Source organism: Heterodontus francisci, chromosome 41, assembly GCF_036365525.1.
Source record: "Heterodontus francisci isolate sHetFra1 chromosome 41, sHetFra1.hap1, whole genome shotgun sequence".
NCBI classification, from domain to species: Eukaryota; Metazoa; Chordata; class Chondrichthyes; order Heterodontiformes; family Heterodontidae; genus Heterodontus; species Heterodontus francisci.
In genome coordinates this window covers 20,606,270-20,619,632 of record NC_090411.1, presented here as the reverse complement: position 1 = coordinate 20,619,632, position 13,363 = coordinate 20,606,270, and the positions used below count along the sequence as shown (strand labels likewise).

At 44.9% G+C, this 13,363-nt stretch overlaps 1 protein-coding gene across 2 annotated transcripts; it reads right to left on the bottom strand.

Moving 5' to 3' along the window:
- Positions 1-1,895: 1,895 nt before the first annotated feature.
- On the bottom strand, positions 1,896-6,817 carry LOC137353625 (melanin-concentrating hormone receptor 1-like). 2 transcript variants are annotated; one of them, XM_068019974.1, is made up of 2 exons: positions 6,699-6,817; positions 1,896-4,955 (listed from the first exon to the last, which is right to left on the bottom strand). In XM_068019974.1, exon 2 carries the CDS (start codon positions 4,879-4,881, stop codon positions 3,973-3,975), a length of 909 nt encoding a protein of 302 aa, XP_067876075.1. In that variant the 5' UTR covers positions 4,882-4,955; positions 6,699-6,817; the 3' UTR covers positions 1,896-3,972. The 2 variants fall into 2 exon arrangements, with proteins under 2 accessions (XP_067876075.1, XP_067876074.1); XM_068019973.1 differs by having other exon boundaries at positions 1,896-5,014; positions 6,699-6,737.
- Positions 6,818-13,363: the final 6,546 nt, after the last annotated feature.

Sequence of the window (13,363 nt, the reverse complement as noted above, 5' to 3'; positions counted from 1 at the left end):
TCATAGGTCTAAGTCTTGTATTAAATGGTGGACAAGGGAGGAGGTCAATTCCAATTCATTGACTGACCATTTGGGCCATTCTGGTCTCCCATTATTGGTTTTAAAGTCTCTGCTCATGTGAAGCTCCATTTACGACCACTTTACTCTGGTGATGTCACTTAAAACAATGGATTGGCAATGTTATTCATGCAAAGGACTGTGCATGTAAGTTCATAGAATCTTACAGCACAGAAGGAGGCTATTCAGCCCATCATGACTGTGCCAGCTCTTTGAAAGAGCTATCCAATTAGACCCACTCCCTTGCTCGTTCACTATGTCCATGAAAATATTTCAAGTCTTTATCCAATTCCCTTTTGAAAGTTGCTATTCTCCTTCCCTTGCAGGCAGCACATTCCAGATCATAACGACTTGCCGTGTAAAATAAATTTCTCCCCATCTTTGTGCTGGGTTCTTATGCCAAGTTGATTGAAGTTGGCCCTAAAGGTTACATTTTTAGCTGGACCTAACGTCCTTTCCCCCTCCTGCCCCTGTAGGTGCCAGCCTCTCTCCAGTATCTTAGGCAAGTGTCGGCGCAGACACTTGCCCCTCCAGCCCAGTACGTCACTGACTATTGAGCAGGAGAGCTGACCTTCGCTCGCTCAGAGACCATCCCTCTCATTGCCTCAGGGAGAGTCGGGAGCCGGGCAGCAAGTGAGGAAATCCCCAGGGTCTCACTCCCACGTTCCCAAATCTCTTGCCCTCACTGTGCTTGATGGCACAGGAGGCTGTGGAGTGAGACTACACAGATGTGTTGTGTGGAGATAATAATTGAATGAGGTTAAAAGCATTAGAGCCACTTTAATGCACAGGATAAGTGAAAGATGAAAGATATCAGATTGGTCTGGGTATATTAAACCTCTCTAAAGATGAAGCACAAGATGAAAGAGGAAAATGAATATACAAGAGACCAGTTACAGCAGGGGCTGAGACGATGACTATTGTCCTGAAGGCTTGTGGCTCTAAAAGGTGCACTGTCTCCATGAACAAAAGTTTCTTCTGTTTGTACACAGAGGGAAATCAACCTGATTCCCCCTTCCACTTAAATTCCCCCACCTTAGGGAGGTGCCAGCTCCGAGTGGGGTACAGCTCCGTGTGCCAGCTCCGAGTGGGGTAGAGTTCCGTGTGCCAGCTCTGAGTGGGGTACAACTCCATGTGCCAGCTCCGAGTGGGATACAGCTCCGTGTGCCAGCTCCGAGTTGGGTGCAGCTCCGTGTGCCAGCTCGGAGTGGGGTAGAGTTCCGTGTGCCAGCTCCGAGTGGGGTACAGCTCCGTGTGCCAGCTCCGAGTGGGGTACAGCTCCATGTGCCAGCTCCGAGTTGGGTGCAGCTCCGTGTGCCAGCTCGGAGTGGGGTACAGCTCTGTGTGCCAGCTCCGAGTTGGGTGCAGCTCCGTGTGCCAGCTCGGAGTGGGGTAGAGTTCCATGTGCCGGCTCCGAGTGGGGTAGAGTTCCGTGTGCCAACTCCGAGTTGGGTGCAGCTCCATGTGCCAGCTCGGAGTGGGGTACAGCTCTGTGTGCCAGCTCCGAGTTGGGTGCAGCTCCGTGTGCCAGCTCGGAGTGGGGTAGAGTTCCGTGTGCCAACTCATATACGCACAAACACACAGAGTTTACTGTTTGTTCACCAGAAACTACAGATACATGATGTAAGTGAATCCTAGACAAAGAACAGAGAGAGAGAGCAGCAAAAAGCACATAACAGAGTACTAATAAAATCACTTACACATAAGGCTACAGAGACAGGTAATCACGTTTCGATTCAAATCCACAAAATTGTAAGACATTTTCGAGGCAGGATAAGGTCATTAGACTCTAAGAACTTGATCCTTTTTTTGATAGATTAACTCCATCATATCCCTCATTCGCTTTAGAAACAAATCAAATTATCTCCCGAGCCCTCATCACTTATTCCACAAGTCAATTACCGTTTGGAATAAATTTAATGATATTTTGAGCTTTTCACTGCTCTGGACATTTTGTCAATTGCCTTTATAATCTTGAAAACTTCAAGTGCCCCGTGTTTCCTCATTCTGATTGGGAGAGCAGGGCTAATTGTATATCAATTGTGTTTTATTATATGCAGGTGGAGGGTGTTAATTCGGGTCTTACTTGAGCACATATAAGACACTTACCGAGACTGTTTTGAGTAAGGAGCTAAATGTTTGTAATCTTTACTCTGTAAGTAATTGTAAGACTGAGTAAAGATTGGCTCCAGTTTCATCCTTCTGGAATATAACAAGCAGCACTCCAGATAAAGCAAAGGAACAGTTGGATTGAAACAACTTTGGAATCAGGACACTGACACTCGAGGTTAAGGGCTACGTGTCACTATGACTACCAGGCCCTGGCACCATCTATGGAGTTGTCTCTGAGGGAGGGGTGGGTAGGAAGAGAAATTGGGGAAGAGGAAAAAGATTGTATGAGGAGCATAGGGACAGGAGGAGGCCATTCAGCCCCTCAAGCCTGTTCTGTCATTCAATGAGATCACGGCTGATTTGTATCTTAACTCTGTATACTCGCCGAAACTCTCTATCCCCTCATAGTCTTGTCCAACAAAAATCTATCGATTTCAATCTTGAAAACTCTGGTTGACTCAATATCTATAACTATTTGGGAAGAGAGTTCCAGATTTCTACCCACTGTGTGAAGAAGTGTTTCCTGATTTCCCTCCTAAACATTGTCTTTGTTCTTATTCCTCCATGAGAGGAAATAGTTTCTCTGTACCTGCCTTAACAAATCCTTTTAACGGTTTTAACTGTTGGATCAGATTACCCCTTAAACTTCTAAACTCAAGAGAATATAAGCCAGGTTTATGCAACTGGGCCTCATAATTTAACCCTTTATGCCGTGGTATCATTCTGGTGAACCTGTGCTACACCCCACCCCGAGGCCAATATATCCTTCCTGAGAGGCAGTGGCCAAAACTATACTTGGTACCAAAGACGGGAATGGGTCTGGACTTCGTACAACTGAAGCACAATTAGGTCTAGGCCGTTCAGGGGTGATGTCAGCAAGCACTTCTTCACACAAAGGGTCGTGGAAATCAGGAATTCTCTCCTGCAAAAAGCTGTGGAGGCCAGGGGTCAACTGACCTTTTCAAAACTGATTGATTTTTGTTAGGTAAGGGTATGAAAGGTTATGGAACCAAGGGGGGGGGAGATGGAGTTAAAATACGGAGCAGTCATCTAATTTCTTTTTATTCGTTCGTGGGATGTGGGCGTCACTGGCTAGGCCAGCATTTATTGCCCATTCCTAATTACCCTTGAGAAGGTGGTTGTGAGCTGCCTAGAACCACTGCAGTCCTTGGGGTGTAGGTACACCAACAGTGCTGTTAGGAAGGGGGTTCCAGGATTTTGACCCAGCAACAGTGAAGGAACGGCGATATAGTTCCAAGTCAGGATGGTGTGTGGCTTGGAGGGGAACTTGCAGGTGGTGGTGTTCCCATGCATCTGCTGCCCTTGTCCTTCTAGGTGGTATAGGTCGCGGGTTTGGGCGGTGCTGTCGAAGGAGCCTTGGCGAGTTGCTGCAGTGCATCTTGTAGGTGGTACACACTGCTGCCACTGTGCGTCGGGAGGAACAGACTCAAGGGGCTGAATGGCCTCCTCCTGTTCCGATAACAGTTGAGACCCACTTTTACCATAATCATGCTGCCTCATTTGTGAAGCGAGTTAATCTAATCCATACTTGATGGGTTTGATTAACTCCTGAAAACACATGCTTGCTAAACTTCACGTGCTGAGGTGGGGGAATGGTCTGGTTAGAGTACAGAGTTCACAATAGTCTCTGCATGCAAAGAGATAAAGAACTTGCATTTATATGGCGTATTTCACAACCTCAGGATTTGCCTAAGTGTTTCCCAGCCAGTGGAGCGCTGTTTACTGCAGGAATGAGGCCTTTCAAACCTTAGTCCTCCTCACTTCCTCCTTGAGTTTCACCTTCTACCTGTCCTCAAGTGACAAGCTTTCCTGCTTCATTTCCGGTTGGCTGTCAGGGATTTGGAGATTGCTGGCATGTCTCTGGCGATGGGAGGACCTCACCATTAGAATCAGCTTTGTTCGGAACGTCTCACACAGGGCAATGTAAACAAATGGGTTGAGGCAGCTGTTGGCGTAGCCGAGGCTTATTGCCATGTTGTAGGCATAATAAAAGGGCAAAGTTGGTTGGTCAATGGAAAGTTGGGTCAGCTGCAGCACGTAGAACGGTGCCCAACAGATAAAAAATACCAAGCAGATGGCAACGGCAGTCCGTGTGACCTTTCTGGTTCTCAGTCGGACACTTCTTTGAGTGGTGGGCGCGACCGAGGATGTCATGTGCTGTAGAATCCTGATGTAAGCCACACTGATCACTGTGAAGGGCACAGCAAAGGCCAGAAAGAATTGGTACAAGGTGTACCAGTAGATGTCCGTTTCAGGGTTGGGCAGACGGATGCCGCACCCAACAGCACCCTCCGGGAAAGGGATCAAGCCAGCATACAACCAGACGGGGGTAATGCTGATGAATGAGAGAAACCAAAGCAGGCCTATGATGAACGTTGCAATGGAGGGCTTCCGAAAGCGAGAAGATGAGATGGGGTGGGCAGTCGCTAGGTAGCGGTCAATGGACATAGCAGTGAGGATATAGGTACTGGTGAACTGGCTGTTGGCATCCATGGCAGTGATGATGGTACACATAGTCTCTCCGAAGTGCCACACACCATTGCCGACCAGCTGATGGATGAGGAAGGGCATTCCCAACAGAAAGAGCAGGTCCACAATTGACAGGTTGACAATATAGATATCTGGCACTGTGCTGCACCACTGTAGCTTAGACTTCTTGAGGACCGTGACAATGACGATACAGTTCCCCATGATCCCAGAGAGACAGATGATCCCAAACACAGAAGGCAGGATGATGTTGGTGTAAGAGAACTGATACGGACCATCTGTAAACAGTCAATGGCAATCGGTAATAGTAAGACAGCATTCATCAAACCAACCTCACCTTAAAAAAAAAATCAAAAGGAAGATGTACATTTATATAGCACCTTTCACAACCTCAAAATATCCAAAAGCACTTTACAGCCAATTAAATTACATGTTGAAGTGTAGTCACTGTTGTAATCTAAGAAATGTGGCAACCAATTTGCACACAGCAAGCTTCCACAAATAACAATGTGTTTTTTAAAATTCTTTCATGGAATGAGGGCATCACTGGTCAGGCCAGCATTTGTTGCCCATCCCTAATTGCCCTTGACAACTGAGTGACTTGCTAGGCCAGTTCACAGGACAGTTAAGAGTCAACCATCGAGAGAGCATTTAACTATTTGTTAACAGGGATGAGAGTCTGGAGTTATACACAGGCCAGGCCAGGTAAGGACAGCAGATTTCCTTCCCTAAAGAATATGAGTGAACTAGATGGGGTTTTAACGACAATCGATGACAGTTTCATGGCACTATTACTTTTCAATTCCAGATTTTTATTAGCTAATTGTATTTATTAATTAATTGGATTTCAATTCCACCAACTGCTGTGGTGGGATTTGAACCTGTGCCCCCCAAGGCATTAGCCTGGACCTCAGGATTACTAGTCCAGTGACATTACCACGACACCACCTTACACAATACAGTCTTCAGAGGGATCCCACCATCTGTGGAAGAGAGGGCTCATCCCTGTTAACAAATGGTTAAATGCTCCCTTGATGGCTTTGCTGGCAGTGATTGGCTGAGGTTTACAGACCAGGACAATCCTGATTGGATCCCTGGTCTGAGCTGATTTTGATGTCTTTGGCTGGGGAAGGAGAATTGGGCTCAGTACCGCTAGCTCAGGGAGGGAGAAAAACCAGCCAAAGTCGCCCCAGGTCCTTCCTTCTCTTCCTCTAGTGGCTTCCCCTGGGAAATACTGTGTGCAGATGTCAGGTGAGGACAAGATTGGGCTCAGTTATGATGCCCCAAATGGTTGAACAGCTGATGTTCACCGTCTAACTTCACCCATAAAGAATTACCATGTAACCTGAGACGGGAACAGTAGCCAAGCAGCAATCAGCACGTTCAGGAGAGGAGGGAGGAGAAAAGGGGCAGGGGGGGAGAAGGAGGGGGAGGGGAAAAAGGGGGAGGTGAGAAGGAGGGGCAAGAGGAGGGGAGAAGTGGAGGGGTAAGCAGAAAAAGGGGAGAGAGGAGGGGGAGGGGAGAAAAGTGGGAAGGGGAGAAGGAGGGGAGGTGGAAATGGAGGAAAAGGGAGAGAAAAAGAAAGTGTGGTTGAGAGGAGACACGATATAGAATGATACAGCTCCAATTCATTGCTTTTTCCCATTCCAAACTGCTCTGACCAATGAAACTGCCTTTCCCCAAGCCCCAATATCTATACAAATAATAACTGAAAGGGTACAAACATTGAAAAGAACTTAAAGCCACAACCTCCTGACTCAAATGCAAAAATGCGACCCCTGAGCCACAGCTGACCAGTGGTTGGGAACTGCACCCCAGCGAGAGTCAGTACAGTTGGGAGAGAGAAAGATCATAGCAGCCACTTTCATACCAGAAAGGAAGGTTTATCATCTTTCCCCTGAGAAAGCAGACTGTTCACTCCAACCAGCTGCAGTGCAGAGAAACAGAGAGAATCAAGATACAGCAAAATCTAATTCCAGTGTTAGTAAATCAGAACTGGTGAATATGCAGATAGTACTCACAATATTTGAATATATTAATTACCAGGGCATCCAATTCCCGAGGAGCATCTTATGTACAAACGTCACTCAAATTCATTTGTAAATCAGCTCCTCAGTCTCACAGTGTAAATCGGTATAAGAATTGAATACTGAGGGAAGAAAGACACAAAATGGATCAAACAAACCCTTTCTGTATAGCTGGTAGCGATCTCAACTTTCATAAAATTGGAGGGAAAAAAAGCATAGTTAATTCAAAAATAAAAATGTAAATATCCTCAAGTGCTCGGTGAAACTTACCCAGCGATGTAAAGTTCTGTTCCAGCTCTGGGGAATTGCTATCATTCTGAGCCAAAGATACGAAGATCTTCTCCTGATCCATCACTCTCTCTCTCTTTGTCATTTTCCCTCCTTCTCCCTCTCTTTCTTTTCCTTTGTCTCTGTTTCTTTCTCTCCTCTCTAAATCCTTTTTTCTGCCCTTTGCTTTCCCTCTCTCTCTTACTGCTCTCCTTTATTTCTTTCCCTTGTTTCTCGATTTCTATTTGTCTTTCTCTCTGTCCCTCCTTTTTTCTAGCCTTGTCTGCGTCTCCGCCTCCTCCTCTTCTCTATTGTTTTGTCTGCTTTCTCTTGTCCCTTTTCACATCTTTTCCTCTCTTGCCTCTCTCGTTTCCATCTTCATGATCTCTTTCTCACTCCCTCTCTCTCTCGCTTCTTCTTTCTGGTCTCTCTGAACTGCACAGATCCCTCAAGTATATGAGCAGAATCAGTGCCCCCTCATAAACAAGTGAACTTCCTGTCATTAAGGCTCAGCTTTTGCCAGGAACTCTTATTAAAGGAGCAGTGGCAGAGACCTCACTTACAGAAATGACCCTGACCCTGCTTCCCTGCACTACCTGTGTCACATTTTGGCAATGATTCCTTGCTTAAAGCTACCAAATCCCCAGCGACAAGTCTGGTGACATCAGCTGAAGTCTGGCATTTTTTTTTTTAACTCACTGATTGTCAGAACCCAGATGTAGCTAACAGCAGAATCAGTTCAGCTGCGAACCTGTACAGAATCAACTCTATTTCTCGAAAGGGATTTAAAAAAAAAGTCAATCTTAAAATTAAAATCCTGTGCTGAATATTAAACAGTGATGTTTACAAAGAGCTACCTGGACGAGGTGGCTTGGTGGTTTTGATGGTAAGGGTTCTGCACTATGTGGTACAGAGACATGCAGAGCAGGCGAATCCGGGGTTTTGGAGAGGTTATTTGAACCAGGGGCACAATACAGCTCCTGGGTTAGTGAGAGGAGAATTATCCAGGGTTCCCACTCGCTGTCAACCCTCCAATGACACTATTGGAAGATGCATGCGTAGGTATTTAAAGCACAGGCAGCATCAGGCTTGGTGATGCACTCATGGTGGAACAGCCACTAATGTTCCACCATCTTAGGAGCAGCGGAACAGGAGGAGGCCATTTTAACCCCTCGAGCCTGTTCTGCCATTTAATGAGATCATGGCTGAACTGGGACCCACCATATCCCTTTGGATAACGAAAATCTATCACTCTCATTTAAAATTAACAATCAATTGTCATTTGTGAAAGAGAATTCCAAACTTCTACCACCCTTTTTGTGTAGAAGTGTTTCCTAAATTCACTCCTGAAAGGCCTGGCTGTAATTTGTAGATGATGTCGCCTAATCCTAGACTCTCCAACCAGCAGAAATAATTTCTCTCTACCCACCCTATCAGTTCCCCTTAATATCTTGAAAATTTCCATTAAATCATCCCCAATCTTCTAAATTCTAGAGAATACAACCCTAGTTTGACTCTTGGTTCACACATAGAAGCCATGTACCTTGTCAGGTCAAAAATACCTGCCATTCATATCTCGGATTGCCCATGCTTGCGAATTAAAATCAACCCAGATTCAAACCTACCTCAGTCGTTGGAGGTTGGCCCTTTGCTCACTGTGGCTCAGTACTAATGCTCCCATGCTGGCACATCGTGTGGCTCCCGTACAAGGGTGAGATGGAGTGCAGTCACGGTGAGGAGGGAGAGAACGGGACTCTGTTCTGCGAAGTGTGTGTGCTCTGGATTGATCACTGCTGTGTAATTGACACAGTGTGGGCACAATTGATCAAAGGAAGACACTCTCTGCATAATGGAGATCTTCCTCAGTAATTGGAGCCCAGACAGTTGCACTTCTTGTTACAGAGGTAGAGTGGTAGTTTCTGGATTTTAGATTAACAAGATTTTCAATTCCCTGCCTAGAGAGATTTCCAAATTTGCTGAGAAATTAGCAGCAAGTCTAATGCAATTCACTGTTATGAGCGCGTGTGAATCCTTCAGCAGTATGTGATGAGGAAGAGATTGCCCGTGAACTGTGAATCACCCAAGCTGCTGATTGCTTTGCCCTGCTCCATCGTTAACCTCACAGAAACTGGATCTCGCCATCAAACTCCCTGGGAGTTTACAGAAATTCCTGCATTTGTTAAAAAAAATTTAACTCACCGCAGAAAGTTAGGGCTGGTAATTAACAGTGTAAGGACCCTTTTAATGATGAAATTTATGTGCCTGCAACGCTACTTAATCTCTCTGGTCCAGAAAAGGAACAATTTAAACTGTGGCGTCTCACTCCTGCAAGTAGTAAATTGTCAACAGAGATTTTTTAAATTAAATTAAATAAAAATTAATCCAATCTTTCTTTCCCTCTCTTTATTTCTCTTTCGCTATCTGACTCTGGTTCACCACATTTCCTTCTCCATCTTTCCAGTTTCTATCTCTATTATTAATTCTCATCAGTTAAGGAGATAGACTATTGGTCCTGTTGTTCACCTAGGGTCCAGATACCCCACTGATTTTGCCATGCTATTGTCAGCCTGCACTTCCAAAAATTTGCTGCATGCATACTTTTCGAGCTGAGTCTAAGTAATGGGGTGTGCCGTGAGCTGCCCCACTTCAGCAAGATCTGGGCCATATTGTTCTTGATTGTGGAAGAAGGTTGCAGCTGCTCTTATTCAAATAGAGCCTGGGAAATCACCCAAACAGGCAGACAGGGCCTCTGTCTGACCCTTCATCTGAAGGACAATCAATCGTGGAGCATGAGTTCATACAGGAAGAGGGCAGATTGTCACTAAACAGTGAATGAAACAATATCAGTAATTGGTTGCCAAATGGAATCCAATCCAGTGGGATCCTGCGTCATGTGAGGTTGAATGAAAGCAGGAGCTTACAACCAACTTTGAAATACAAATTTTAAAATAACAAGTTGGCAATAAAATTACAGGTCGATATTATTAAGCTTGCTGTAACAAGGGTTAATTTCTAACAGAAATGGGCGGCACAGTGGTTAGCACCGCAGCCTCACAGCTCCAGCGACCCGGGTTCAATTCTGGGTACTGCCTGTGTGGAGTTTGCAAGTTCTCCCTGTGTCTGCGTGAGTTTCCTCCGGGTGCTCTGGTTTCCTCCCACAGCCAAAGACTTGCAGGTTGATAGGTAAATTGGCCTTTATAAATTGCCCCTAGTATAGGTAGGGGAATATAGGGACAGGTGGGGATGTGGTAGCAATATGGGATTAGTGTAGGATTAGTATAAATGGGTGGCTGATGGTCGGCACAGACTCGGTGGGCCGAAGGGCCTGTTTCAGTGCTGTATCTTAAATAAATAAATAAAGAAGGGACAGGATCTTGTACAGTTTTGAAGGTTATGAAATTACTTCATTTTTTAATTTAATATAACTCTACCAAGATATGAATAAATTATTTTTTGTTTGAAGGGAAGAATTTATACCGGTGTTGGAAAACCAAAGTATCGAAGGGTCTAAATGTTCCGATGAGTTCTGGCGGTGGTGGGGGTAGTGGAACAAGGACAATCACCCCAGGACATAGGTGGCCAAGCTGGGGCCCTTGAGCCATGCACAGACCCTGAGCCAGGGCTGTCCAATGTCCTGGCAATTCAGCCGTGTTGTACTTTATATTTAACAGATTGAACAGGCTGGAGCTCTTTTCTCCAGAAAAGAGAAGGCTGAGGGATGACCTTATTGAAATTATGAAGGGGTTTGATAGGGTAGACATAGAGATGGTTCCAATGGTGGGGGAGACCAAAACTAGGGATCATAGACATAAGATAGTCACTAATAAATCCAACAGGGAATTCAGGAAAAACCGCTTTACCCAGAGAGTGCTGAGAATGTGGAACTTGCTACCACATAGACAGGTTGAGGCAAATAGTGTGAGTGCATTTATGGGCAAGTTAGATAAACACATGGGGAAGAAAGCAATGGAGGAATATGTTGATAGGGTGAGTAGAGAGGAGGCTCATGTGAAGCATAAATACTGATACAGACCAGTTGGGCCGAATGGCCTGTTTCTGCACTGAAAACCATGTAACTCCATGTAACTGTGGTTTATCCTGTTCGAAATTCCCGTGGGCGGAGGCTATTTTTAGACTTATAGGCAAATAAATTCCAAATTGAAATGGCAATGTCTGTTTTAATGCCAGCGATTCTGGATTTATGCAAGTAAACAAGAAGAGGGACTCAATTTTTATACGTAGTTCTGAGGCTTTGATGTTACATACCTCGGCAGCACAGTGAAAAAAGCTTCTACGTCCTGCCCTGGAAAATAAGTCTCACCTTTTCACAGCTGGTGTCCCTTTCAGAATTATCTGAATCTACTATCACCTTATTACCCTTTCAGATCTGACCTGCCATGCAAGTGATGGATTGGTGGGAATTCCAGTGTCTTAAGGGTCCCGCTGCACTTTCACTGTAACTAACTATTTGTGTTCACATCATGGATCTATCTTCACGACTGGTCAGCTTCTAGATGAGATACTGGAGGGCAAAGGGGAGGGAGAGAGGGAGGGCAGAGACCATGGAAAGGCAGAAATTTAGATGGGGAGGGTAAATTAATCTGAAAAGAAATTTATAAAAATGTCGATGCCAGGAACTGGGGAGTGGGGTTAACCCAGACTGCTCTTTGAAGGAGCTGGTGCAGTAACAATCGGCCAAATGGGACTGAAGCTGATAAATCCCCAGGACCTGATTACATCCTAGAGTGTTGAAAGAAGTGGCTGTAGAGATAGTGGATGCGTCGGTAGCCAGCTTCCAAAATTCTATAGATTCTGGAATGGTTCCTGCAGATTGTAAAATAGCATATGTAACCCTACTATTTAAGAAAGGAGGGAGACAGAAAACAGGGAACTACAGACCTGTTAGCCTGACATCAGTAGTAGGGAAAAAGCTAGAAACTTTTATAAAGGATGTGTAACCTGGATACTTAGAAAATGATGGTAGGATTGGGCAGAGTCAACATGCATTTATGAAAGGGAAATCATGTTTGACAAACCCGTTAAGAGTTTTTTTGAGGATGCAACTAGTAGAACAGATAAGGGGGAACCAGTGGATGTGGTGTATTTGGATTTTCAGAAGGCTTTTGATAAGCTTCCCACACAGGTTAGTAAGCAAAATTAGAGCACATGGGATTGGGAGTAATCTACTGACATGGATTGAGAATTGGTTAACAGAGATAAAACAGAGAATAGGAATAAACAGGTCATTCTCAGGTTGGCAGAGTTGACTAGTGGGTTACCACAAGGATCAATGCTTAGGCCTCAGCTATTCATAATCTATATCAATGATTTGAATGTGGGGACCAAATGTAATATTTCCGAGTTTGCTGATGGCACAAAACTAGGTGGGAATGTGAGTTATGAGGAGCAAAGAGGCTTCAAGGGGATTTAGACAGGCTAAACGAGTGGACAAGAACATGGCAGATGGAATATAATGTGGAAAAATGCAGTTATCCACGTCGGTAGGAAAAACAGAAATGCAGAGTATTTCTCGAATGGTGAGAGATTGGGAACTGTTGATGTCCAAAGTGACCTGGTTGTCCTTGTTCATAAGTCACTGAAGGACAATGTGCAGGTGCAGCAAGCAATTAGGAAGACAAATGTTACATTGACCTTTATTGCAAGAGGATTTAAGCACAGGAGTAAAGAAGTCTTGCTGCAATTGTATAGCACCTTGATGAGACCACACCTGGAGTATTGTGTACAGTTTTGGTCTCCTTACCTAGGATATACTTACCATACAGGGAACACAACAGACTGATGGCTAGGATTACAGGGTTGTCCTATGAGAAGGGGTTGAGGACATTGGGCCTATATTATCTAGAGTTTAGAAGAATGAGAGGTGATTTCATTGAAGCATGCAAAATTCCTACAGGGAGTGACAGGGTGAATTCAGGAAGGAGGTTTCCCCTGGCTGAGGGGTCGAGAAGCAGGGGACACAGTCTCAGAATAAGAGGTAGGCCATTTAGGACTGAGATGAGGAGGAATTTCTTCACACAAAGGGCAGTGAATCTTTGGAATTCCCCCAGAGGGCTGTGAAGGCTGAGTCATTGAGTATACTCCAGACATTAAAGCTATCAAAGGATATGGAGATAGTGCAGGAAAATGGCATTGAAGTAGATCAGCCATGGTCTAGCTGAATGACAGGGCAGGCTCAAGGGGCTGAATGGCCTACTCCTGCTCCTATGTATTATATGATTCTATGAATTGATACTTTTGGTAATCGTTTGTGTTGAATGAAGCAAATGTTAGTGATGAGGTTGGAAATCAGTCTGGCCTCCCACTCCAGAAATCCTTGTTGGAATATTGGTGCATAGGTGGATGCTTGAGAGAAGAATCAGATGCAAAATTTG